Source organism: Neolamprologus brichardi, chromosome 16 (assembly GCF_056152115.1).
Source record: "Neolamprologus brichardi isolate AB-2024 chromosome 16, ASM5615211v1, whole genome shotgun sequence".
NCBI classification, from domain to species: Eukaryota; Metazoa; Chordata; class Actinopteri; order Cichliformes; family Cichlidae; genus Neolamprologus; species Neolamprologus brichardi.
The window spans coordinates 20,181,732-20,209,581 of NC_142119.1; the positions used below are offsets into that span (position 1 = coordinate 20,181,732).

At 40.2% G+C, this 27,850-nt stretch overlaps 4 protein-coding genes across 9 annotated transcripts; 2 read left to right on the plus strand and 2 right to left on the minus strand.

Annotated features, from left to right (window-relative positions):
* Positions 1-543: 543 nt before the first annotated feature.
* On the minus strand, positions 544-6,230 carry dcun1d2a (DCN1, defective in cullin neddylation 1, domain containing 2a). 3 transcript variants are annotated; one of them, XM_006788259.2, is made up of 7 exons: positions 6,201-6,230; positions 4,477-4,715; positions 4,171-4,339; positions 3,713-3,843; positions 3,540-3,622; positions 1,989-2,085; positions 544-1,899 (listed from the first exon to the last, which is right to left on the minus strand). In XM_006788259.2, exons 2-7 carry the CDS (start codon positions 4,649-4,651, stop codon positions 1,820-1,822), a joined length of 735 nt encoding a protein of 244 aa, XP_006788322.1. In that variant the 5' UTR covers positions 4,652-4,715; positions 6,201-6,230; the 3' UTR covers positions 544-1,819. The 3 variants fall into 3 exon arrangements, with proteins under 3 accessions (XP_006788322.1, XP_035762687.1, XP_035762685.1); XM_035906794.2 differs by lacking the exon at positions 6,201-6,230 and adding an exon at positions 5,576-5,880 and having other exon boundaries at positions 4,477-4,693; XM_035906792.2 differs by lacking the exon at positions 6,201-6,230 and having other exon boundaries at positions 4,477-4,996.
* A 4,029-nt stretch (positions 6,231-10,259) lies between these two features.
* Positions 10,260-18,768, plus strand: tfdp1a (transcription factor Dp-1, a). 4 transcript variants are annotated; one of them, XM_006788260.3, is made up of 12 exons: positions 10,260-10,417; positions 12,401-12,485; positions 12,904-12,970; positions 13,151-13,272; positions 14,200-14,321; positions 14,518-14,683; positions 14,811-14,957; positions 15,028-15,096; positions 15,470-15,621; positions 16,577-16,743; positions 17,439-17,517; positions 17,593-18,768. In XM_006788260.3, exons 2-12 carry the CDS (start codon positions 12,474-12,476, stop codon positions 17,729-17,731), a joined length of 1,242 nt encoding a protein of 413 aa, XP_006788323.1. In that variant the 5' UTR covers positions 10,260-10,417; positions 12,401-12,473; the 3' UTR covers positions 17,732-18,768. The 4 variants fall into 4 exon arrangements, with proteins under 4 accessions (XP_006788323.1, XP_006788324.1, XP_006788325.1 ...); XM_006788261.3 differs by lacking the exon at positions 10,260-10,417 and adding an exon at positions 11,550-11,596; XM_006788262.3 differs by lacking the exon at positions 10,260-10,417 and adding an exon at positions 11,559-11,643.
* Positions 18,769-19,861: 1,093 nt separating this feature from the next.
* On the plus strand, positions 19,862-25,605 carry LOC102791869 (rhodopsin kinase GRK1-like). Its single transcript, XM_006788264.3, has 7 exons — positions 19,862-21,965; positions 22,949-23,076; positions 23,547-23,704; positions 23,780-23,863; positions 23,986-24,110; positions 24,201-24,402; positions 24,507-25,605. The coding sequence occupies exons 1-7, from the start codon at positions 21,267-21,269 to the stop codon at positions 24,794-24,796; spliced, it is 1,686 nt and encodes a 561-aa protein (XP_006788327.1). The 5' UTR covers positions 19,862-21,266; the 3' UTR covers positions 24,797-25,605.
* mettl21cb (methyltransferase 21C, AARS1 lysine b) lies at positions 25,506-27,764 on the minus strand. Its single transcript, XM_006788265.3, has 4 exons — positions 27,577-27,764; positions 27,280-27,443; positions 27,084-27,201; positions 25,506-26,136 (listed from the first exon to the last, which is right to left on the minus strand). Exons 1-4 carry the CDS (start codon positions 27,680-27,682, stop codon positions 25,739-25,741), a joined length of 786 nt encoding a protein of 261 aa, XP_006788328.2. The 5' UTR covers positions 27,683-27,764; the 3' UTR covers positions 25,506-25,738.
* Between the last annotated feature and the right edge of the window lie 86 nt (positions 27,765-27,850).

The following is a 27,850-nucleotide window of genomic DNA, read 5'->3' on the forward strand; positions in this document are numbered from 1 at the left end:
TTGAATACATTTGATTGACCTATGAGGGTAGCTTAAATAATTCAACCTACAAACATAAATGTGACTTGCCTCTAGAAGTCAGCGTTGTGCGTGAGTTGCATATGATCCCAAAGCAGATGATGCCACACAAGAGAACGAAAGTACACTACCTGGCCACTTCAACTGCTTGTTAACAGAAATATCTAATCAGCCAATCACGTGGCAGGAACTCTGTGCATTTAGTTATGTAGACAAGGTCAAGGTGACCTGATGAAGCTTAATCCAAGCATCAGAATGGGGATGAACGGTGATTTAAGTGACAGGCTGGTCTGAAAAACTGCTGACCTACACAACCATGTCTTGAGTTTATAGAGAATTACCAGAAAAACAGAAAATACTAAATGAGAAGCAGTTTTCTGGTATTTCCAAACATTTCCCCCCCTCAGTGTCGACTTGCCTTTGCTGTAACTGCTTTTTTGTACTCTTTAGCAGTTTGTTTTTTGTATCTGTGATATTAAGCATCATATTTCTCAGCAGCAGCAAAAGAGCTAAATACACACATCATTATGGAAAAACTCATGCTTTATTCATCTTTCGTAAATGAACAATATTAGGCTACTTACACGATGTATCAACAATATTTTCTATTTTTCACTACCTTCAGGAACACTGAACAGATGGGGTTAAACAGAAATGCAAATATCAAACAGACAGGTTTTTAATCTTAAGGCTTACTTTGTCGTCCTGTTGTCGCCCTCTTTAGTGTCCTGATTTCTGTATTAAGGGCTTTGCACTGCCTAAACATACAGATATGTGCCATGCAATCCTAAAGGTCAGTCATTTCCTAATTTCAGAATTTCTCTCAAGTGCTGCTAAACAGTTGTTTAAGCATAAAAAATGCATCAAAGTGATGAATTGATAAAAAAAACAAAATTGCATCTGAAAGAAACGGTGAAAAGAGTCGACTATGTGACATTTAGGATTCAAGACCCACTCCCCACTGAGATTATTCAGACAACACAACCCAATATCCATGATCGAAATTAAAGTACTGCCTTTACTTTAGTGAAAATGTATTGGTGAAACCAGCCAGGGGTGACGTAAAATGTGTTTCAACATGCTTTTGATGAGAAGCTCACAATTCCATGACTTAACAGAGCCACCTAACAATTAAACCAACAGCATATCATCCACAATATTGAGGCATCCCGTTAGAGAACTTAGCATTTACTGTACATAAAACAATCATCTTTTGTATTTATAAATTGAACATATTTATATTATTCTTCATATAGCTCTCTTTGTAAACTGTCCCAATAGATACAGTATGTACAGTAAAAACTGCAACAGTTCTGTTGGTGCTGGTGTAGTGAGCACTCTGTCCCAAGGTTAGAATAAGACAATAAGACATGGGAACTTTGCACAGTCACTCAGAGCTTTGAGACACGGTTGACTAGGAAGAATCTTAAAACACACAGCTTCTCCAGTCCATTCAGAGTACACGCAGCCAGTGAACCTCCTCTCAGTGCTGTGTCTATGCCCACCTATGGGGGCTGTAGTGCTCCTCCTGGAGCAGAGCACAGGGGCATCCAGGATACTGAGAATCTGGCAATGTCCATATGATGCCTCAGACTCAAGAGGGCAGAAAACGTGGCCAGTCGTTCTCGTAGTTTATACTCAGCTCCCTGAAAGGTGGTTTCCTGACAGTTTCAAGTGCTTCGGTTTTCACTCTGAAGTCTACAATTTTCTTTTTTTTTTCTCTTTTGTACAAGTCTTAAAAAAAACTATCAAGTCACTGTAAAAGAAACAATGTCCTGGTTTTCCAGAGTCGGGATTAGATTTAGAGAGTTTTGCGTTTTGATCCTGTTACAATTGGTCGAGCGAATTCCACAAAATCATCTATAAGGACTGGCCAAGCTCCTGGGTGAGAAACACCGAAATATCGTTAGTGTCACAGTGATGGACGAGAGCTAAATATGAAGCATGTATTATCGATTGTGCCGGCTCACCTTCCTCATCATAGTTTGACATGTCGTCTGCTATCATGTTGCCAAAGTCCAACAACAAGTTCCATGTGTCCTTTGGGATAGATCGTTTATGGTGTTCCTGAAATGAACGAGTCCTGGTAAATTCACAGGTACAGAAACAGCTTCACATGTTTTCATTTCCTTCCATCTTTAATAATAGATTTTTTTGTCACTGTAAATAACTGATGGACTGAATTCTAGAGTTCTGTTTCAACCAAAACACCAGGGACAGGTTGCACCAACTGTACTTTGCTAAGCCTGGTCCAAACACCTGTCAGTATTTCTGAAAACCAGTCGTGAGACTGGACTTTACGCTCGATAAAATAAAAAAATAAAAAAGTCTGTAACATTCTCCCGATGTCCACCTAATTTGTCGATTCTGCTTTGGAGTACATTTGGAGGATCAAAGTAAACAAAAATGCCATTACTGACACAGAAATAAGAAAATTAAGAGCTGTGCAGGCAGCGCAAGAACACACAGACGGCCCCCAAGTCCAACTTTATAACAAGCAATAAGAGAGCTAGGAAAGAAATAACGAGCACAATAAATCATGCACTAACTCAGACAGCCTCTGTTAATGAAACGATGCAAAGAAAAGTGGAAAGACCAAACAAAGATGTTTCTTTGAAAATAAATCCCTTCAAACCAGCACAGCTAGGCAGATTTTTATTAGCAGTATATAACTGTTTACGTTGCCAGAGTGGGTGTAGTTTTGTCAGACAGCTGCAAGCTTGTGGTTCGAAAAACCAAACAAAAAACTGCAAGTCATGGTACAGCTCTTCAGTATGTTCAAAAAGATAACTCCTACAAGTTGAAACCACTCAATCACCCCCCCTCGCAGCAGCCTGCTTATGTTATATGAAGAACTCTGACATCTAAATGTCTGTTTGCCTCTGGTACTTTAATGTAATGTGCTGTGTTGACTAAGTTGTCAACAGAAATGGTCTGAATTTGGACTTTTACACCTGCTTCGGACTAAGATTCTTGAAAAGTGCAGGGTTGGTGGAAACATCATGGTGGAAACAATCTGGTTTTGCCCACTAGTTTTTGTGATCACGTAGGTATCTAACGGAATAATGGCCCAGGCCTCTAGAATGGGTTCCTCCTTAATTAGAGGATTAAAATGGCTTAAAGCTTAGCTAACTGATTAAAAAAAACAAAAACACACATTTTATTCTGGAGCAAATAAAATGCCACTTAAAAAGGTTTAAAAAGAATTACAATCTTGGTGACTTTTTGGGGAAAAGTGAACACCTTTTTAGGTGTAACGAGGACATCACCTGACCTTTTTCTCTTAAAAATACCAGTAGTAGTATCTCAGCTCTTAGAACACAGCTCCTTCCTCACATTTAAAATCTGTACATTTACATTAGTGTAAAAACAAACAAAAATAAAAAATAATTTGCACTTCTTTTTAAAATAATGCCCCAAATATCCAAACACTGCGCCTGCCAATAAAAATCAACATTACGGATTTCTTAATAAGCAAAAATTCAGGGTCCATCGTGCCCAGTTTTACTCCTTTGACTCACCAAAAGGAATCTATTCCAAAGATCGAGGAATTTAAATCGTCCCGAAAGGACCAGGTTCCAGTAGGCTACGGCCATCTCCAAATCTACACAAATGAGACAACTTTGTTCAGATGTTTGTGATTCTATAATATTAGTCAAAAAATCTATTGTTAGGTCACAATCAGTGAACTTACCGAGACCCTTCTGGCCAGGATTTTTGGCAAAGTTAAAAGTGAATTGATAGAAGTCCTTGAACTTTCCACTATCTTTTAGCTCTTGTTCTAATCTTGGCAAAAGTGCCTTCAGTTTTTCTGGACTGTCACACCTAGAAAAAAAAAGAAAGAAAAGAAAATATAAGCAGCACATACACAAATCAAAACACATGGACAAACAAAACTGTTCTAACATTCAGTGCCCTGAAAGCCTATTTCAAAATACTCGGACACCTGAGCCTCAAAAGTCAAAACACTGCAACTGTTTCATTGAGTCGTTCCACGAAGACACAGTATACCCAGGCTGTAGGCGGATGTATAAATAGACAGCCTTCCCTCCCTGGAGCAACACTAAGAGAACTGCCATGCGTAGATACTTCAGTAAGAGTGTTTTTGTCCCACTTTAGAGCGTGTCACGTGCCGTTCATGTCAACACTCACCCCAGCTCGGTCATTCCATCCATAAACTCCTTCTTGGTGAACTCACACTGAGTGGCGGCACGAAACTTCCACGCAATAACCAGCACAGAGATGCTGGCTGGATCCAGTGTGAGGTCGTCACAAAACTGCTGGATCCCATCAATACCAATCTTATTCTCATCCTGGGGATCTATCAAGACAAAAACATAGTTTCACTCGAAATACTCAAGCAAGCAGTGTCTGTAACTCTTCTGGTATAAAGATCTTTACACTGTTCTTGTAAACAAAATTACAGCCTTAAACACTGTATTTTAAGATCCTACTTGCCTTTGTAGCGATTGTAGAGCTGTTCCAGCTTCTTACGGTCTACTGAGGTTTTCATGGATTCCTTACAGTAAAGCTCTGGATTCTGAAAATAGTTGTCTGTAGCAACTTCTAGTTTCCAGTCATTCTGTGTGAGACAGTACACGGCCGTTTTCTCCCCAGCCTGTGTGAAGGACATGAACTGCCGTACCTTGTCCCTCTGCGAAGACTTCAGCTTATGCTGTACAAGTACAGGACAGGGGCTGTCAGGCACCGGTGCAATCAAACCAGTCAGTACAGACAGCACCACACAAATGCAGATCGACACACAGACAAAAACACACAGCGAAACATAAAACTCCACAGGCATTCAGGCAACAGGAAGAAAGACTGGGACACGCTCAGGAATACTCTGGCACATATTTCAAAAGGTTAGTCAGTCACGCCGACAAACGCGCTACAAATTTTGAGCCAAGACGCGCTGGTAGTAATGACGTCCTTTCCAAAAACAAGGTGGGTTTTTCTGAAAGGGGTTGTTATGGATTCTCAAAGCACATGCTGTACCTTGGAGGGCCCCTCAGATAACTACAGTCATACTTGTAACATGAGTAAGGACATAGGATGCCATCACAAGGACCCAGAGGTGCAACAAGTCTGGAGTGAAACACAAGCCCCCCCCCCTACCAGAAATACTCAACAAATACCTCTTACATAAAAATATAGAGTGCACTTTCATAACATAAATACTTATAAGGTGATTTTAATTCATTATGGACAGAGGAACAAGACAAGAACTCACTCAAGAAGTTTTTATCATATCTTAGACCAAACCTTTCCAGAGATACTTGTGCTAGTGTGCAACTACCATCTCCTCTCCAGCAGAAATTAACCAGCAATCAATCATTAAAGCCATAAATCTAAAAGAAAAAATTGCCAAAAGTTATTTTAGCAGCTCCAAAGTCTAATTTCTACTGTGAAAATAAAATTAATAACTTTGGGATTGTGGACCGTTTGAGGACAAATCTACCTAATATTTGTGATGCTGTATTCTGATCCAAAGGGTTAGAAAAGCTTTTAAACAGTTCTGTCTATTTTTGCAAAAAATAAATAAATAAAAAATCACCATGCTATGCCATGTCCTCCAACTAGCTGCAGCGTCTGAACACCTCACTGAAGATCAGCATGTCCTCAAACTGAGTTCACCGAGCTGCTCATAACTCCATTACTGATGTAGTCAATAACGATGTATGAAGTCATGTGTCTGTCCCGGTTTGCTGCTCTGGCAGCACGGATTATTGTGCTGTTACAGGAGGGTAACGTTGGGTTAGCATTGTCTTCACAAACACCAGCTAGTAACTTGCACTGGCTAACGTTAGCTGAGTTAGCCTCTCTCTCTCTGACATTAACGAAGGGGTTAATATCACGGGAACAGACTGTCATTGTGGTTACGCGTTAGCCGGGACTTAACTCAAACGACCCCGTGTGTGTGTGTCTTTGAGGTCCACCGGCTGACCTGCTCACAGCCGAAGTTACCAGACTGCCAAAAAGGGACGTGTAGCTAATGCTAGCTGCTCTTAAAATATCCAACTGACCTTCCCTGTAATAGCAACGAACACGAGTAAATGGCCACTGTACGCTTGCCAAAACGCGACATATCATGTACTTTAATACCACGACAATAGTCTTCTAAGCAAACCTTACTGGCATTAAATCCAATGCCTGGGTTTGTGTTTATTTTGGTTACCTACCATTTTTACACCCGCTGTTTGACCAGTTTGGTAGTCCGACTGTCGTTCATTATACGCATGCGCGGAAGTCGCCGGATTGCATAAAAAAGATGAGGTCTGCGGTAAACGCTCCGTTTGATATTTGCATTATTTGCGCTTATTTGATTAGAAATTATGGGCTTGTGCCCGTATTTGTCGCGCAAAGAGAGTTAAAACGACACTTTCAAATACGATGTTATACCAAGTGTAATACACATACAGGAAAACTCCCTCAAAACTGCATTCAGCACTGTTAAAAACAAAATTCAACCCCACCCTTCACCCGCTACAGACACACACTTGTTGACTGCCAACATCCTCACACACCATCCGCAACACAATACACACTGTAAAACACAGCATCAGTAATCCTCCTTCACTGCACATCACACCTGCCTTGATCTGTTAGTGGCAGACATATGAACAGCTGACCGAAGAAATGTATTTAAACTGCATTAAAACACCGACTGTTGTAGACATCCAAGATTGTTAGATGACCCAAAGCCTCAAGAAAAAAAAAAAAAAGTCAGAGCAGCCTTTCTAAAATGTCATTGCAGGGTAAGCACAGGTGTAATAACATTCATCATGGCACTGCTCCATTTAGAAGGGTCAGGGTTTATTGTGCTTGCCAGCTCACTAGAACGACTGATAGACTAAATATAACAGGGTTATAATTGAGTGAGTTTAACACTTACATGCTTATTGTGGTATGAGATGTCAAAGTGGTTATTGTGAAAAAGACCTATTTTGATAGCAACCATTAATGAATATGGCTATATTAGCAAGAAAAAATCTAAAGCATTGTTGTAATGCTTTGGAAATGTATTGGGTTATGCTTACAGTGTTTACTGAATAAGATAACTAGCTTTGGAATAGTAAAGTTTAAATATTTTTAATACAAGTCGCATCCCAGACCTATTGAATCAAGAAATCACGTAAAAGAAAACCTGTGTGACAAAGTAAAGTAGGGTAAAAGACCTCAAACATCAAAACATCATGCAACCATTTAAAGAAACTCCAGAACAGATAAGAAACAAATTCAGTGACATCCATCAGTCTGGAAGGGGTTACACGGTAATTTCTAGAGCTTTAGGACTCCAATGAACCATGGTGAGAGCCATTATGCATAAAAGAAGAAAACCTGGAACAGTGGCAAGCCTTCCCAGAAGTAGCCGGCCTACCAAATTTACTCCAAGACCGCATTAACGACTCATCTAGGAGGTTACAAAAATAATCCAGGACAACCTCTAAAGAACTGCTGGCCTCACTTGTCTCAGTTAAGGTTTATGATTCAACAGTAAGATTTGCATAACTTCAACATTCAACATCAAGGTGCTTTACATTGTAAAGACCCTAAAATAATAAAGAGAAACCTCAAAAATCAAAGGACCCCCTTTGAGCAAGTGCTTGGTGAGAGTGGGAAGGAAAATACACAGTCTTGTAGGAATGAAGCCTAAAGAGGAACTAATTACTAAAGTTAATTCAGAAAAATTCCAAGGAGAAAACCACTGCTGACCTAAAAGACCACAAAGGCTAGTCTCACATTTGCCAAAAAACCCCCATCTTGATGATCCCTAAGACTTTTTGGAAAATATTCTGTGGACTGACAAGACAAAAGTTCCACTTACTGGAATGTTTGAGTCCCATTACATCTGACATAAAACTAATACAAGATTTCAAAAAAATCAGAGGATTGGTTTATGCATCAGGACAACAATCCACCCCCCAAACAGACAGACAGACAGACAAACAAACAAACAAACAAACAAACAAACAAACAAACAAACAAACAAACAAACAAACAAACAAACAAACAAACAAAAAAGACAACATCCAAAAACGTTTTTGGAGCGACCTAGTCAAAGTCCGGGCTTAAAGCAGATTGAGATGCTTTGTGATGACCTTAAACATGCCCTTAATGCTCTGAAACCCTCCAACGTTGCTGAATTAAAACAATTCCGTAAAGAACACCAAGGCCTTGGTGTTCCCCTGGAAAAGGTGGAAAAAGTAACTAGGGAAAGGGAGTTTTGCATAGGCTGTTGCCCCCACAACCTGGTGCCAGATACACATAAGAAAATGAATGGATGGATGGATGGATGGATGGATGAATCTATGGATGGAGAAAGTTTACCTTGCCCAGCTTTTCAACAGTTACAAATACACAACTCAAATGATAATTCAAGCACAGAAAGGCAAACGATTAAACCCTTATGAGCTAAGAAAAACATTTGTGATTACTTTATTTAAAAAATTGTATGGTAACAGGGTTAAATGAGAGTAACAGGCCTGCACAAGATAACAGGGTTGAACGGATATACTACTTTTATTTGTAGATTATGTCATACATCTGACAAATAAATACTCAGGACTACACAGACATGTTGTATAATAATATCTTATATATTTTTTAACATGTTTGTAATGTTTGTTTTATATGTACAGTAACAGGATTGCAAATCAGTGCTGATATTAGAGTTTTCTCAGAAAAGGATGTAAGCTGACAGTTGACTGTGAAAGTCTAGAATAAATATAGAGATATAAACAAAGGAATTAAACTTTTAAATTAATTTCTATTTTGGTAATATAAATATCAAGGTTTGCATTGGTTGGAATGACACAATCTAGTCAGAAAAGACTGGAAAAATACAAAATATATCACAGAGAACTGACCTTTGATCTAACCACGGTGTTAACACACTGCTCAATTGTGTCACTGTTTGGCCTCTTTTTTTCCCCAGCCTAAATAGGTTTCAGTAACAAGGCTGCACATAGGGTTGCAGTGCGTAATGACTCTTTTTTAATATATGTTGATGTTTGCATGTTGTAAGTTGATGATGAACAAAATCAAAACAAGAAAAAAAGTGGATTTATAATTATTGTAACTGTTATAAATGAGTTATTGAGAATTTGGCAAGAGAAAAAAATGCTATTTTTGATAGTTCTCAAGAGCCAGTAGAGGTTTTTGATGCGGGCGACATGGGCGGTCGCCCGGGTCGGCATCGTGGTGGGGGGCGGCATCACGGGCATCGGCAAAAAATTAAAAAATAATTGCTCGTATTCATGCAGCCCCGACATCATGCCAGCGCATATTGGCAGTGGCATAGGCACTGGTCGGTTTTCTATCGCCCATTTGATGCACCGTAAAAAAAAAAAATCCTAAAAAAACTGTAATATTCCAGCAGCAGGGGTGCCAAAATAATACCATAAAATAACAGAAAATAACTTTCTCATGAAAATACGGTTATTTTCAGTAATGACAATAGTTTGTTGCCCTAATTTTACATGAGATTTTGCCTTTTTTAAGTGCTGTTAAACATTAAATTAGGAACATTTTAATGTGATTAAACAAAGAAATCATCTATAAAAAAGGTCAATGAATGCAGCAATATGAATAATAATACTTAAATGTACAGAAATATACAGTTAACAGTTGGTTTAAATAATAATGGATTGCTTTCATATAGTGCTTTTTGAGACCCTCAAAGCGCTTTACAATTCCACTTTATAATTCCGCCAGAGGGGCGCCAGAGGGAGTGTTCGACCAGGGCGCCAAAACAGGCTAGGACCGCCACTGCCAAGAGCTATTTTGTATTTAAATAATATTTTGGAATTGGAACCACCTTCACACTACAAATGTATGTTGTAGTCCTTTGTGAGTGGATTGTATTCAAATTCATATGTGTGTGTGTGTGGAGTGGGGGCAAAGAAAATCTCCTGCATTTGAATGATGGCTCACTAACAGTGACAAAAGTGAGTGTTAAGACCTCTCCAGTGCACTTGCTACCACTGTTATTTGCACCAAATCAGGTGAAATTGTTTCACAATGACTCATGGCTTCCTAACTGAACAGATTTGCATCCCTGGAGATTAACTAACTTTGTGTTAAACCTTCGATATTCTGATCCCTTACTTATTTCACGTCTTGTCATATTAACACATTTTTTATGGCGCACTCCTGTGCAGCAGACGGCGCTGCATGTATCACGAGGGCTCTGGTATCCACCAATCCAAAGAGCTCCAGGTTGTGGGCATGAACTATTTTGACCGCTTTGCTTTCGTCTCATTCGTGCTGTCCAATCAAGCTCCACTAAAGCGAGGCACCGCCAAGATCAGATTGTGAGAGACGCTGCTGTAGCAAGGCTAACGGAAAGTCGATAGGAAAGGCTAGCGAGCAATCTGTTAACCTGTAAGGTGCACCGGTAAGCAGCATCTACTCAACTGCAGCTTGTCACTCAGCTGACGCATATGATAGCACTGACGTTAAATATCTGTATGACCTTCTATTGTTTGTTAAGTATATAGAAAAAAAAATGTTACCGCCAATAAATACAAAGCTAACCGTCGAGGTAAACTTATAGCTAATTCTGGGGTTGTCGATGACAGCTGGGGTTTAGCTTCTGTGCTAACCCACTAGCTAGCCAGTGGGCTAACAAAGCGCTGAAGCACCTACTTCTTGAAGTGCAATCGCGAGCTAGCTCAGTGTTAAAATAAACATTTTGATAATAAAGACGAGTACTTTTTGCATTGCATTTAATATATCCTCTTTCAAGTCGCTAACTTACGGCATGTAGCTGACGGTAACGAAGTGAAGAGCAAAGCTAGTTTTTGCGGTTCATGATGATTGTAATCGACTTACAGTAATGTACTTGTATTGGATCCATATGCAACAGTTCGTTTGGAAGCGAACCTTATAAAAACTAATATTTAAGTTTTAGACACCTCAAAATGGCCACCTTTCTGTTAATTTGGCGTCAGGAAAGTATTCGCAAGGGTCTTCGTGTTTTATTAAGAACAAATAAGAAAGGTTACGCGATTAAATGCTTGGAATAATAATAATAATGCTGATACTACTAATAAGTCGAGTGTTTAAATGTAACTTCCAGACAACAAAGTGTGTTATTAATTAGTTAGCTATGTGTGTTGATACTGGTTACTACACAGGCAAAAGGAGGTCAGCGGTTGACAATAAAACGCAATCAACTCACGGAGTATATGCGGCTACCTGCAACTGGTATTTTAGAAGTTGTGGTTAACTGTGGCAAAAAATTTTATCGTCTCGATAAAATCCACCTTGCTGGCATCGATGGCAAACTTTGTTTACTTTTTCAGTCTCTTTGACTTGGAAACGATCACTCTTTGTACAGCTAGCACACAGCAAGTTATGCAAATCCTGACATGGCTGGTTGTATTAAAAAATAAGCTTAAAAGGGAAATACTCAATGTGAATACATTATTTCGTACTTCAAATGAACTATATAATTGTTAAAAAGTATATCGACATTTCTTAGTTTGTTTCCTGTTTAGTGGGGATTTAGACCTCCTCTTCCTCCATTCTCAAATGCCAACAACAACAGCCGTCGAGGAGACAGAGTGCACTCGTAAGCGCATACAGTCACCACAGTTAAGCTCATTCATCGTGCGAAAGGCACGTTCACTATTTTAAGTGTTAACCCATGCTGAAGTGTAGCTGGGATCTGCAGCACGGAACCAATAATCGCAACATTTCTACATGAATCGTCTCAGAGCGTGCAGGAGCTAACTAGTAAGCTAAGACCAGCAAGCTGGGTCTACCGCTAGCTGTTAGCAGCTAGCTGCGTCCAACAAAAGATTGTTCGTGCTAATCGACATATAATATGACCGCTGTTACAGTATCATGCAGCCACAGTGCCCGGAGCCATATAGTGCTGTCTCTGTTGCGACATTATCAGTTTAGCGCTGTTGTGATAAAGTTCGCTTGTTTGCGTGACCTGTAGCAGAAGTTGGACGGTGCCTCTCCTCCGGACGTGCTCGGTACCTGAAGTAGGCCTTGTGCACACTTAGCGTAGTAAAAGTTGTGAGCATCAAGGGATGGCTTAATATGGTTTCCTGCATATATAGAACATTTAAAAGTACTGCTCGGTGGCTCGTTCACGTGAGATTGGTGTGAGAAGCGTACATGTCTGCGCATTTTGGCTAATAAAACAAACAGTGACGCTAACATTGGTGATGTAGTTAGCTTTCTACAATGTGCTCGTAGCAAGCAGACCAGATGGGCCTTACTTCAGAAATAAGTTTAAATTTCCTCTCCAAAACAAAGTAAAACACAGCTTAGCTTGGGAAACAGTATTGGGAAATATGATGTTTGGGTCAAACTGCAATTTTGTCATTATTTAAGTAATAGTTTGTTCTCTTTCTGTTTGCAGGGGTCTGAATAGTGACTGGCCGAGGAAAAGTCTTTTTAATCCAAAGCATACCTCTTTTCGGTCCTTTGGGATCATGGCTAAAGATGTAAGTAAATATATACATGGTTTCATGAGAAACATCAGGCTATTTCTGCTGTGTCACCTAAGTACTGTAGCTAATTTTGGGTCCTTCAATTTACTGGCTGCACTTAGTCTTGTAGTGTTTTCTTTTCTTTTTCTTTTTAAATAGACTGTGGGATTTGTTTAGTGACTTCATAGTGGAGTGGTTTATACATTTGCCTTACAAAAGATTCCCTGTTAGGTCCTGGAAGGTGACACAGTTCCATTGAATCAGGAAGGGCATCCGGCGTTAAAACTGTGGCAAATCAAACTTGTACAACTCGCTGCGGTGACCCTTCATAAATAAGGCATCAGCTAAAAGTAGCTTCTACTGTATGGAGTTTAACTTGACTCGTTTTCAATTCTGTGGTTTCTGCAGTAAATTAAGTTGTTCTCTTTTACAGGCTGGTCTAATTGAAACCAATGGAGAGCTGAAGGTTTTTATCGATCAGAATCTGAGCCCTAGTAAAGGTATATTTTGTGTATATTTTACAGAAATTGTGCATATGTAATATGCAGGGCTTTCTAAGCAGCATGTACAGTCTAGTTTAAGAGGCAGCAGGGCTGTTTGTTGGTAGGTGGACAATAGGGGGCAATGGTGTTTCATTCAAAAGCTTCCCTCATTAATGATCTTCTCATGTCTCCTATAAGGTGTCCTGTCCTTGGTTACTGTCCAGCCCTCAGCTGCCCCTGTGGCCAAACAGCTACTACCCAAAACCCTTGGGCCATCCAATGTGAACGTCGCTACACACATGCAAAATGTGCCACACATGGTGAGTGAGGTCCTGTTAAGTCAGCATTATGTGGTTTCTTTTCTCTTAAGGCGTAGAAACCCTCAGCAAATGTAAAGAATGCTTTGGCTCCGCTAAACATTGGGTAGATTAATTTTTGTAGGGTTTTACTCGGCTTTATATGAATGTTGTATAAGCCCCCTCCATTATCATTGTGAGGTGACCGGGGAGAGGGTAGCTGGAGGCAGTTGATCCTAAGCTCATCAACTCTACAGTCAGCAGGATTACACCCATCATCCCATTATGTACAAGGAATGTATACATAACGGAAATCAGCTTAGATATCACCTTACTAAAGGAATAGATCACCCGTCTTCAAGATGCCTCACATTGCTGTTAGGGATGCAGTTTTTTAAAGCTGTGTCTTTAACTGTCATCAGCCCAATTCAGCATCAAGTTTTTATTAGTCATCATAAACAACTGAAATTCTAAAAATGTCTTATTTCTCCCTTAAAGCTGTATTCAAACAATCGCCAATGATGATTTTCATGACAAACCAAATATTTTGCGTAAAAAGTCAAATTCTGTCAAATGAAATAACTGTCATTTAACTTTACTGCTTCACCTGTCAGCTATCTAATGCAAGGCCAAATGTATTTAAATCATTCCTTATTGCACTGAGGGTAGTTATAGCTTTCTGCAAGGTATCCTCAAAATGACAGAAATCAGCAGAAGATGTGCGTCCTAAAGAGAGTGAACAGAGTCCCACCTTGAGTTTGTTCAGTGTGAATTGGTTCTTGTAGTTAAACATAATATATTTAAGTGTGAGGCTTTAGAAGAAATATTACATGTCAAGATTTGAGTACATGAGGTTTTAGAGGAGAAACTCATTGTTGATGACAACAAAAGCATGACTAACAATGCTGATATCAGTGTGTGTTCTTTCTCTTCTCTGTGGTCTTCCTGTAGGTGATTGGAACACCCCAGAGGCCTACCGTATCAAACACCATTTTGGTAAACAGTCCACACACACCCAGTTCCCAGTTCCTCACACAGAGTCAACCAGCCGATGCCTCTCCTTGGTCATCAGGGTAAGGCTTCAAATTGCCCTTAAGATTTTAAGCTTGGGACATTATTGGTGAGCTCTGTCCAGATTAAGCTAAGCATTTTAGAATGGGTCAAGTCTGATAGCTATTCATAGCAATAAAAAAAAAAAGTGAATGTCAGATCACATCAGTGTGTTTGTGTTCATAGTGACGTGGGCTCGTTTGTTTTTTATGTTTGCAGAAAACGTGGGAAGAAAGGGGAAAAGAATGGGAAGGGCTTGAGGCATTTTTCCATGAAGGTGTGTGAGAAGGTGCAGAAGAAAGGAGTGACCACGTACAATGAAGTGGCAGATGAACTGGTGGCAGAATTCAGCTCATCAGACAACCACATGTCACCGAATGACTCAGTAAGCACTGCCGCTGTGTGATACTGTCTCAGAGTGATGCAGACTGATTACTCCTGATGAAGATATTTTAATTCTAAGCTATATTTTATTAATGTTTTGAATTGCGTCTTTTTTTCTCTCATTTCAGCATGTGTATGACCAGAAGAACATTCGACGGCGTGTTTATGATGCACTTAACGTGCTCATGGCCATGAACATTATTTCTAAAGAGAAAAAAGAAATCAAGTGGATTGGTCTACCCACCAACTCAGCGCAAGAGTGCCAAAACCTAGAGGTAGAAACGCATACCGAAGACAGTCATTCCTTTTGCTACCAGTGTTAAAACGCTTTTATTTCAACTGTAGGTGGAGAGACAAAGGCGGCTGGAGAGGATTAAGCAGAAACAATCACAGCTTCAGGAGCTCATACTGCAGGTTGGATTTGAGTGCTGGTACTTGTGTGATCAAAGGAGGGCTACAATTATAGTCTTTATAGTGGTAATTGTGCATCAGGGCTGCAGAAGACGCTTCATAAATACCTCACAAACTGATTGTCCTCTTTAGATTGCTTTTGTGTGTGTTTTGTCTCTTTTTGTGATGCTGGATCATAATGAATCAGTAATAAACAGAAGTTCTTCTCATTGAATCTCTATATATGCAAGTAGCACATACAAAATGGCAACTTAAAATTGTTACAATGTAAAAGAAAAAATTAGCATTTGAAATATATCCAAGAGTGCTGTAGTGCTACACTCTTAGTTCTTTGCAGCTGTTTGAGTTTTAACTTGTCTTTGATCTTGTCTTACAGCAAATAGCTTTTAAGAACCTGGTTCAGAGGAATAGGCAGACAGAGCAGCAGGCAAACAGACCTCCACCTCCCAACTCCATCATCCACCTTCCTTTCATTATTGTCAACACCAGCAAGAAAACTGTCATCGACTGCAGCATCTCTAATGACAAGTGTGTGATCATCAGCTCTGTTATTTAAAATGCTGGCACTTGGAATAATTTGTAACTGAGGGGGGGATTATCCAAAAAGTGGGGGAGGTGTTCATATTTTCTTCGAGGCGCTGGTAGTGCTTCACCGGGCTGTATTTATTAGGGCTTTAATAAATAGTTGCGGAACAACATGTACTTGACAACAGCCCGTCAGCCACATAAGCTGCTTTATTTTTTCTAGCCATGTGACATGATTGTATGTAATACCTTGGAGCTGCATAGGTGGGAAACTCAACTATAATTGCAGGTTAATTGTGTTCTGGTTCTTGGCAAGTAAGCTAAAAGAGGCTTATAAGCCTTCTGTCAGTGCAAAGCATTATAGTGTGGTATCAAGATGTGCATTATAACAATAACTAGAATCTCCTAATTTTTAACTCAACATTTCAGTGTATATAGGATTAGTGGCTGACTTGAAGAAGTAAATATGAGGCCTTCCGACATGCAACTAAACCAACTCCAGGTCTCAAGGGCTGGTGTCCTGCAGGTTTTAGATATCACCCTGGGTCAGGACACCTAAATCAACTGATTAGTTCATTACCAGCCTCTGGAGAACTTCAAGACATGCTGAGGAGGTAATTTCGTCATTTTAAATCAGCTGTGTTGGATCAAGGACTCATCTAAAACATGCAGGAGACTGACCCTTGAGCCCTGGAGTTCGACACCCCTGATCTAAACTAATCCCCACTTTGTAGATGAACTTTATTTTGAAAGGAATATTAGTAGCTGTCCTCAACGGGCTAACTAAAATACTGCAGAACATTTGGCTAATTTCTTCTTAGCCAAATGTGTTGAAAATGGGACCCATGTTCTATTCTATTCTGTATGCTGTCCTTGATTTGGTACCCATGATCCTCTTTTAAATTAGAACGAACACTTGTTTGGATAATTGACCCTTTCCCATTTTTCCACTCTTCAGGTTCGAGTATTTGTTTAACTTCGACAGCATGTTTGAGATCCACGATGACATCGAGGTGCTAAAACGTATGGGCATGGCCTGCGGCTTGGAGGTGGGAAAGTGTTCTCCAGAGGATCTGAAAATCGCACGTAGCCTGGTGCCCAAAGCTCTGGAGCCTTATGTTATAGGTAAGTGACCAATATCCCTACGAGTTCGGCCCCCCTAGCCCCCCTTAGAAATTACGCCCCTGGTTCTTGGTGCAGTTGTGAACACAGTAATCACACTTGGATGGGGACCAAACAATTGGACCGAGACCCTTTGGACCAGCTGTCTCCAAGTCATTTGGTACCGGGCCGCAAGAGTTGAGGCTCAGCTGGGAAATTTATGGTTTTCAGAGTTTTTATTGGTTTCTATCATTTCCTTTTTTTTTCTTTTCTTTTTTTTTTTTTTAAATCGTTTTTATCGTTAACTCGGTTTCCCTGGGTCTTTTCCCCTGTGGTGCAAAAAAGGTTGGGGATCGCAGCTTTGGAGGACAGGGTCTTGGGCCACTTTATAAAAAAAAAAACAAAAAAAACCTCCAGTGCGGCTTATGGTATGATGATCTGACCTGACTACCAGGTCTACATTTTCTGAAAATGAGTGGGAAAAAAAGCTACACGTTTACAAACTCGTCAACTCGGTCTAGAGTGAGAGGTGAGAAAAACACCCTTAGACAGAAACTGCTTCAAAGGGTTCAACGTCAAAGGGTTAGTCTTCATCTGCAGTTAAAGTAGGCAAGAATCTGATTGTGCTTTCTGAATCCCTTTGTTCTATATCTCTTATCCCCACTCAGGTCTGTAAATAGTCGAAGGTCTTCATTCTAATTCATTTTCTCTTTATCCAGAAATGGCCAAAGGTCCCATCAGTAACGTCTACATCACTGGAGGTTCCTCTGCTAATGGAGCCCGTTACCCTGCAAACAGGTAAGAGTTGCTAAATGTGATGTAGCTATAATGTGCACACTGCTTTTTCTAACATTTCCCCATCCTCTTATGCAGTGATGGCTGCACTGATGGCACCATGGCGTCCAGCTCAAACGATTCTCACTACAGCGGGTCTCGTGTGGAGACTCCAGTGTCTTACATGGGGGATGACGACGATGAGGATGAGTACGATGAGAATGACGATGAAGACTAACCTCCCTACACCTTGCCACTCCAACAAGCACAGTCTTCAAAACCACCCTCACCGTGGGAATTTAGTCCACTGTCGTGTGTGCTTTTTTTTTTTTTTTTTCCCAAAAAACTCCCCTCCGCCCTGTTTCCCTGTATTTCTGTCTGGCTTTCTCAGGGGTGTCGATGAAAATTAAAAGAACAGAGGTGTTTGCACCCACCTTTTTCTGCTCCTGAATCACCTGCACCACAGCTCAGTGGGAGGTGTCGTCCAAGGGAACTGTAGTCTTTGTCCCTGCCACCTGAAGTCTTTATATGTCTAATCCACTTCTTAATAAGCCATCCCACTAAAAAGCAACTCTAAGGCCTACTGCTGTTGGAGAATGTATAATGTACCCGTTTGACTTATAATAATTTTTTTTCTGCAGTTGCATATGGCAGACATGATCAAAATGTTCCAAGGTGGCCAAAGTGTCTGCTGTGAGATGTGTTGTTAGTGCAACACCATGGATTCGGAATGGCTTAACACAGATGCCACTGCATCACAGGATGGGGCTCCATCACATCTCGTCATACTTTGTTTGTTTTGTTTTGGTTTTGTGTTGTGGGCAATTTGAAATGGTTTCCCGATTGTTTTTGGGCTGGCTTCCTTCTGTTCCGTAGGCAGCTGCTTTCCTGATCTTCTTTGCTAGTTTTATTTGTATTCCAGAGTTGAGGAATTCTCCATCACCGCCCTGTTAATGCCTTGGTAGTGTTTACAAAATAATGGCAGCAGCGAGGTAAAGACTTTCATAACCCAGGCTCCTAGGTAAATAAGCTTTCTTTGTTAATTACATATATGAATCCTACAACAATTGTAGCTTATAGTTTCCTTTAGAGGCCAGTGGTAAAGATAGACCTACAAAAATTATTGATGTAACAATGTGTGGTTGTATAGGTCTTTATGTACACCCTTCAAAGATCTCCCTTTTAAAACTGAGCAACACGTGTACTGACTCTTCCAAATACCTTTTTCTGTAATCTAATATAAGTTTGCAAATTAAATATAGATTGTTTTAATAAGTTTGTATCCACAATTCATGGGTTTTTCTGGGGGTGGGGTAAGGTTGACTGTCTGTTGGGTTGGAAACAAAGTTTACTTAAATAGTAATATGAGAGATGAGCAGAAGGCGCTAGAAACGTCTAGCTGGGTCGTTGTCTCAACCCTGTCTATTAAAAGAACTGGGGAAGGAAACTAGCTCGGTTTTTAAAGAAGTTGACTGCTTGTCAAAAGAAAACCACAAGGGACACACTGCTTGGATGCCTGACACTTGGGAAAAAGATGCCTGACAATGATTATGCTGCTGCAGTGTGATTGGTTCTTACATTATGCTAGTTTGCTTTCTGTCAGCAGTTTTTAATTAGATGTGGCCAAAAACTGTGGATACACTGCAGATACTGGAATATTGGGGAAAAAGCATTTTTTTTAGCATCTGTTAATTCACTGATAAACTGGAGCCTGTGACTTGTTTAGAGCTGTTGAGTTCTTTTAATCCAGAAATGCTGGAAGACTAACAGTTTATCTAATTTTGGCTCTGGAATCCACCATAAAAAATACAAAATAACACACAGATGCGGTTGGAGGGAGTTTGCTTAGATTTAATTAAACTGTTAAAATTACACCAATTTTATACATGGGCCCCAATTAAATTAGACAACTTCAAATAAAATAAAAAAATTACGAATGACTGAAATCCATAAAACTATGGATATTACAAAGAATGAGTTTTGCCATTTTTTGATGTCTTGCCCAACCTCCTCCGATTGTTTGTTCGTGGGTTTTTCTATCTAATTTGGTTGGTTTGTCATTGCTTAACTTTCCACTTTACCTTTGTCCAAACACATTTGGGTTGCTCTTGCATTAACGTTTAATTCACTGGTTTAAGCTTTGCTGCGTTTGGCTGAAGACAGTAAAGCTCTGTACGATTCAGAATTCATCTTGCTGCTTCTGTGTTTTGTCACATCATCAATAAACAGTCGTGAAACCAGTTCCAGTGGAAGCATGCATGTCCATACGTTACACTGCCTCCGTTGTGTTTGGATTATGTAGTATGCTTCGATTCACAAGCTGTCCCACGCCTCGTCAATCCTGTTTTTTTTCTCCCTCCCATCATTCTGTTACAGCTGCTGTTGTAACTGTCCAACAGTGCTGTTCCTCAGTATGATTTGGGTCAGTTGTCCATCCACAGTTCACAAGAATCACTACTTCTCCTACAGTGCTAGTTAGATTTTACTTGTGCACTGCTATCACCCAGTGGGTCTTTAACCTGTTCTCATGATCATATTCATAATGGATTGTGAGCCAGGTTAGGCGCTACTTTGATGTTCTTGTTGTAGATGGTTTTGGTCAAGTCTGTATGTTCTTTCATGGGCTCTTTATGGTAGACATGGACCATTCCTTTGACTGGATAGGTGGTGTTTGTCTTTACCATGGAAAGGATCCTGTGATCATCCCCTTCTATTTTTATTCTGTTTACTAAGCATTTTCACTAGTGTGTTTTGTGTTGTTTTTTGCTGTCAAAGAGTGGCCTGTTTAATTTGCATTGAGGGCTCATTTGATCATATAGAATTTGAAAGCTGCCATTTCCAGCAGCAGCTTCCAAAAGTGCTATACTTGAACGCGATGCCTTTACCTGCTTGATTTATGACAAAATGACAGGATTAGACGGGAGGATCTCATAAATTGCCGACAACAAGAAAAAGCGAATTCCTTCCATCCATAATGGAACCTGTGGGACTGAACACACTGTTCTTGCAACCTGAACTAGATATATCGCCATTCAAAGTTAAGGATGCTCCTCAGAAGTGTCTTATTTATGTAGGGCCTGCTTTAAACAGTGTTTCTTTGTTGACTCGTGGCTAATGGAGTAATCTCAAAGACTTCTCTTGGCCTTACATTTAGTATTTAGCCATATTTTCCATTTTAAATGCAATATTTTGAAACTTTTAATTTTTTTCCCTATGCTGCCAAACCCTATTGGCTGTTAAAAACATCCCAGTGTATTTCAGCATTTGGTAGGCCTTTTGGGTTATCTCAAATATTATTCCTCATTCAAACTGGAGCTTTAATGTGAAGCAGAGTGCTGCTTATAGGCTGTATGAACTGCTAACTGGTTTGCCAGTTGACTGGTGATATCCTGCATATATGCTGCTTGTGTTGTTCTGTTCCAGCATGTGCTCGCACACTTTGTCTGGGGCATTGGGGTGTTAATGGATTACTGAAAGGTGTTGACTCAGGTGTGTGTGTGTGTGTGTGTGTATATGTGTGTGTGAGTGAGGGTGGTACAGTGCTCAAAGTGTGCTGGGATCTAGTTCAGTCACCAGTCTCGAGTTCCCGTTTGTCTCTCATGCTCCCTCTGCCACTCCGCTGTGATCTGTCTCCTGTTCTCTCAGTCTTGCTTCAGCCTGTCCTCTTTTTCTTCCTCACCCCTGCGCGTTAGTTGGCAGCATTTACCGTTCACTGCCTTTCTCTCTTTGCGATGTCTTCTTTTTGCATTGCTTAACAGTCGCTTACCCTCAACATGGATATCGGAGGACTCACAACCGTGGTAGCAAATTCTGCTTACATCAATGCTCGTGGAAGCATCGATGGCTCTAATCCAGCAGCAGCTCGGGATAAAAAGTACCACTCTCGCCTCAAATTGCCCCACATCACTGTGTGCGAGGGCCTGAAGGACACCCTAGATTTATCCTTTGACTCAGTCTGTGTTGAACAGCCAATTGGCAAACGTCTCTTTAGGGAATTCTTGGACGCAAACAAAGAGTATCACGGGGCATGTCGCTTGTGGAAAGACATCGAGGACTATGACCTGGCAGAGGACTCTGAAAGGGCAAAAAAAGCTTCGAAGTTAGTTCAGCGTTACATGGACCCCTCTGCCAAACACTTCTGCCCGTTCCTCAGTGAGGACATCATAACGAAGGTGAAAGAATCCCTCGAGGCTGTAGGTGATGATTTGTTTTCTGCAGCGCTGGCCAAGACTTTGGACTATCTGCGCGAGGCCCCCTACACTTTCTTCCTGGAGAGCATGTACCTGAAAAGGTTCCTGCAGTGGAAATGGCTGGAGATGCAGCCCATGGATGAAGACTGGTTCCTCGATTTCCGTGTGCTGGGGAAAGGTGGGTTTGGAGAGGTGTCTGCCTGTCAGATGAAAGCCACGGGAAAACTGTACGCCTGTAAGAAACTCAACAAGAAGAGGCTGAAGAAGAGGAAAGGCTACGAGGTGAGAGAATAAATGTAATTTGCTCGATGCTCATTTACTGAACATGCCTTTGGCTTTTTGCCTCCCCCAGTGGTGGAAAAAAAAACATTTTAAATGGGGGCAAAATCACAGCATCGAAATACTTTGTGAGAAAAAATTCATCAACAACGTAGAAGATCTCATCAGGCAGAGTATTTCCTCTTAACAGGATTATAATTATTCATACATTTAGATAATAACATGGCTTTTATAATGCAGCTCCTTTCTGGGGATATTTTAACTACTTCACCCTGAGTAACTGCCACGACTAACACCAACACACTGACATAATCATGCATAATTCATCTGTTCATTCTTTTTTGTATTATCTGAAGTAAAAGTTACTGCAAACTACTAGTAAACAAGGTAAAACAAACAAAACATACTGCAGATCCAAATGAGCTTTTGCAGATTTATAATATCTCAGTTTCAGCTGGATGGTAATAAATATATTTAAAAATGAAATGGCTTTCTCTCCATGTAATGAGATGTGGAAGCTCTAAGGGAGAAATTTTATAACAACCTAAAAGTAGAATTAGTTTTGACCGTATGCAATTTATTTTATCACTGTGTAATGAGTGGCATCCTTTGGATTTATACTTTAGAGCAAGTGCCTTCCACTGAGCAGGGCTGCAATGGTGCTAATCATCTTTGTCCCTGCCTCTGTCTCATTTGGCTTTAGCCTGCAGTATTAAACACTGAGACAGGGATAGAGTGATTACTGGGAGCTTTATGGAAAAGCTCTTCTGAAGGGAACTCCTTGGCCCTGTTGCATTTTGCCCTTGACTTGTCCGAGGTCATTCTCTGAAGTGTATACCTGAACCTCTCCTCCAAATGGCACACACAATGAGACAAACATTACAGTTTGGTTCAACCTGAGCAACGAAACATCCATTGTTATTCTTAATTTAAAAGATGGCATGTGAGCATTTTTCAAAGTTCTCTTCCCATTTTTTTTCCTGTAGGGGGCGTTGGTGGAGAAATGTATTCTTGAGAAGGTTCATAGTCGCTTCATTGTGTCGCTGGCATATGCCTTTCAGACAAAGGAGGAGCTTTGTCTGGTCATGACCATCATGAATGGAGGAGATCTCAAGTAACTTTGTTTTGAAGCATGAACATCTAGCTGTAGCACACACTCCTTAACCCTTATTAGCATGTTGTTGCTTTAGTTGCAGCCTAAACTTCTATAATCTTTAAGTATCTCCTTTGCCAGCGAAGCAAAGGTTATTACAGAGATGTTGAAGTCAGCTGTAATGTGCTGGAAATGACAGTCACCCAGATATCTGCAGACTTAGTGCAACAAGTGCAGAGTCAGATTATGCACAATTTAAGCTAAAATATAAAGTATTTGCCTTTTTAGCTCAGATTACTTAGAAAGCAAGACAATAGATTTTTTCTCATTTAAAGCAAACATCCTTTAATCTTAGAAAATCAAATTTGAATGCTTACAGTCTGCACACGTAGAACCAGCAGCGTATGGGCATGCTTAAAATGTAAAATACTCCAAATGTGTGCATATTGAAGGCTTTTAATAATTAGTCTTGGCTTATCTGTTCCCTGTAGGTACCATATTTACCTGGTGGATGAAAACAACCCAGGGTTTGATGAGCCTCGAGCCTGTTTTTACATTGCCCAGATCATCCAGGGCTTGGAGCACCTCCACCAGAAAAGAATCATCTACCGAGATCTCAAACCAGAAAATGTGCTGCTTGATAATGACGGTAATACATTATAATCAAATTTTTGGAGAATAATATGATTATGAGCTAATAATATATGTTTTTTAATCACAACAGGGAATGTACGTATATCTGACTTGGGTCTTGCTGTGGAACTAAAAGAAGGCAAAACCATGACAAAAGGCTATGCTGGGACTCCAGGTTGGTCTCATCTGCACCCACTGAGAAATCTGTATGCAGGTTCACGTTTAAGGGTAATCTTACAGGTTTAATTTTTAATTGTAGCTCATCTTGTCGTTGTTTTTATTTTTAATTTTTTGCAGGTTACATGGCACCAGAGATGCTAAAGGGAGAAAAGTACGACTCCTCCGTTGACTACTTCACTCTTGGAGTGACTTTATATGAGTTCATGGCTGCTAAGAATCCATTCAGAAACAGAGGAGAGAAGGTGAGAGTCTAAACTACAGGTGGTACTTTCTGTGCAAAGAAAGCAGACAGAGGAAAGAAGACGTTTAGAAGCTGTTGATCTTCTTCTCAGGTGGAACGTGAGGAGATGAAAGAGCGTATGCTAACTCGGGTGGTGACCTACACTGACCGCTTCAGTGAGCATGCAAAGTCGTTGTGTGATGGGCTGCTGGCCAAGGAGGTGGATCAGAGGATGGGTTTTAAGAATGGATGCTGTGACGAAATCAGAGCACATCCATTTTTCAGCGGCATTAACTGGAGGAAACTGAACGCAGGTAACCTTTCGATATTTGCTCAAGATCTTTTTGATTTAGGAAAATGTTTGAAGCCACTAACCATTTAATGTGGCTCTTAATTAAAATTTGTCACTTTATTTCAGGAATTCTACCTCCTCCTTTTGTCCCTGACCCCAAAGTGGTGTATGCTAAAAGTCTGGATGACGTCGGGGCATTCTCCTCTGTGAAGGGGGTGACATTGGAAGATCCTGATAAGAACTTTTTTGATGAGTTCTCCACGGGCAACATCTCCATTCCTTGGCAAGAGGAGATGATCGACATGGGAATTTACGGAGAGCTCAACGTTTGGGGCCCTGAAGGCACCATCCCCAACGATCTCCGCAGGGAGTCCATACTAGAGCAGCCAAAGTCATCGACGTGTTGCTTATCTTAGAGTCACTAACATGCGTGAACTGCACAGACTTTCGTTTCTTTAGAGCATGCGGCATGAAGATACCATGAGAGACACCAGTCGGTTCTGAGCTTTGTGATCGCACACTGAAACAGTTTGCAGGTTTTATGTCGACATGGGAACAGCGAGAATAGACTGGAGGCGGACTTCCAGCCTGAAATGAACTTGATCATAGATTTAGGTGTTGAAAAATTCCAAATTGCTGACATCTGTCATCTATTGTCCCTTCCCTCCTCATCTCCTTTCACCATCAACCTGCTCACTTACTTTTCTTTATATGTATATGTGATGAATTATTGTAAAGCTTTTAGATTTAAAATGCATTAAAACGAAAAAAAAAAATTCCCATTTTGGAGCCAGGGTTTAGTAATGTGTTATCTTTGGTGCTAAGTGACAGTCACATGTTGACCATGTAAGAGCTGCATATCTGCTCCTGTAGGGTTCATGCTATTTTAATAGAAGGTGTTTTTTTTTTTTTTTTCTTAGTGTTTAATACATACTAAATGCTAACACATCAGAGATGCAAAGTCTCGTGCCTGTGGAACTCTTTTTCTTAAAGGGTTTATTTCATGGGTTTTGATGACTTTCAATGGTTTTATGACTATTCCAGCGCAGAGTCACTTTGATAAGTTTATATGTAGTCTAGATAGTGTGAGACAAATATGAGTATAGGATGAATGTTTACGGTAAAATTATTTATTTTCAAAAACTGTCGGACTGAAGTTGAAATATCAAATATTTGGGACAAAACACCCCAAATCTGGCAAATAAAATAGCTTATTGAAACTTGAGTCAGGAACTTCATTTCTGCTTAATGATGGTTATAGCACTGTCCAGGAATGTAAACACAGATCACAACCAGGCGTGGAATATCTTTCATAACCTTTGACATCACTGGAAGCTCCCACTCCTAAAGCCTCCTTGTCACTCCTTTGCCATGGCTTTATAAATCCTGATCTCCTGCTGCGGCAGCTCGGTCAGCAACGTGGTGTTAAAATGGCTCTTAAAGCACTCTGTGAACCTCAGGTCTGACTGGAACCGGATCTTGTTGGCCCACAGCAGAGTTGTTTGACTTCCTGGTGGGCAAAAGTGACGCATAGTTTTCAACAGTTCTTCAAGGCAGTCGTGGTGATAGACCACATCAGCTGCGAGCACGAAGTCGTAGTGGTATGATGCATAGGGGAAGTCTCGATCCAGGTCCTGACCCCAGGAGAGAGCAACCACTTGAGGGGTGTAGCGGCAGCGGCCTCTGGTGTTTCGCAGCAGGTTGAAGGTCAGGTTAGATAATATGTCTGGCAGATCTGTTGCCGTCACCCAAGCACCTGGTAAAAAGTGGTTTGAAACCCAAAACAACAGAGACATCAAAACATAATGATTATTTTTTTTAAATTTTGTAATTATTGTGCATTTTGTTATGGAAGCTTGTTTCCACCTCTAAAAAAAGAATACTATTCCTAACTGGCAGAGTCAAAATTTCAGGTTATTTTCTCAATTTGGTAAATATATTGACTTTTTTTTTTTTTTTTTTTTTTAGATAAAAGCAACAATTTTTAACTTGTGAATAACAAAAAACTAAACTAAATATAAACTTACAGGCTGCTTTGAGTTTCTCACTAATTATAGTTTCTGCTGAACCAGTAGCAAAATGATTTACTCTAATTGTAAGGAATTTTGGTGATCAAACTGAAGTTGCATCGTTTTTGTTTTATTTATTTATTTTTTTCAAGTTTTTTACTTTAAATTCAATCATTTTATTTTAATGGGAATAAATAAAACCTTTGTTTCCACTCTGGGCTTAATGGAGGGGCTTATGGATAACAGCATCAATCCAGTGATCACTGTATCCATAATATATCTAAGCTACAACCCCTCTGTTGTATACAGTACAGGAGAACTATGTGGGTGGATGGTCGTTGAGCTTTAACAATGAATTCCAGTGTTTTTAGTTGCGTCACAACTTTTCCCTCGAGTTCCATCACCAAGCTGAAATGTAACTTTTGCATAAAAGCAGAAATATGAAATATTCAGTGCACACATTATGCACGAGTGGGAATTAACCCTTTATGGATTTTTCTTTGTCTTAAAGCCAAGAATATCACCACTTAGCTAAGTCCTAAGTAACAAATATAAACTAGTGTATTGCCAGTTTATTAGGATGCGTCATTTATTCTTAAATTAATGTGTTTACCACCATCAAATCTAAAAGATTAAAGGTAAAGTTTCATACATGCAGCACATATGCACAACTGCATTATCAAAATGGACTTACCAAGCAGACTTGCTACAATAGAAGCTAAGCCAGTCCCGGCTCCAATCTCAAGTACTGCTTTGTCCATCAGGTTCACTTGTTGCTGGTTGTTCTCCAAGAACTGGCACAAAGCTATTGCCTACAAAAATAAAATTCTTGTCACATTTACAACACATTTTCAATATGAGCCAATGCCATGCCCACGGCAGCCCCTTACCCCAGGCCAGATCAGAGCACCGTACGTATCCATGGACTCTCGGATGCTGATGTCATGACCGGCAAAATGAAAAGACTCGTTTCCCCGAGCGTAATAAACACTCGGCTCCCAGAGGTTCCTCCTGCTCAGAGCCTCTTTTGCCATCACCCTCTGGTCTGTCAGTACTGCATGAGCAGAGCGTGACATGAAGAGACAGGTTATACTAACAAATTAGCAAAGTTCAGTTAAAAAAACGAATTATACTTGTCTGACATGCAAAAACTAGACTTGTACATAAGAGATACAGTTTGAATATACCTTTAATTGCAGTTCCCTCCTCCACCTCCTTATCATCTTCCTTTTTCTTTCCAGGAGGCTTCTGTCTTACTGGCTGGGTGAGTGCAGATGATCTCTCCATAAGCATCTTAAATTAAAGTTCCCATCATGGGTCAAAGGTAAGAAAAAGAAAAAAACAAACAAACAACAAAATTATTATTATTATCATTTTTTTTAAAAGGCCCCTTTATGTAACGATTGTTCATTTGAATCTCAGTAAAAGTTGGAATGGATTCAGAGTGGACTGGATTTAGTC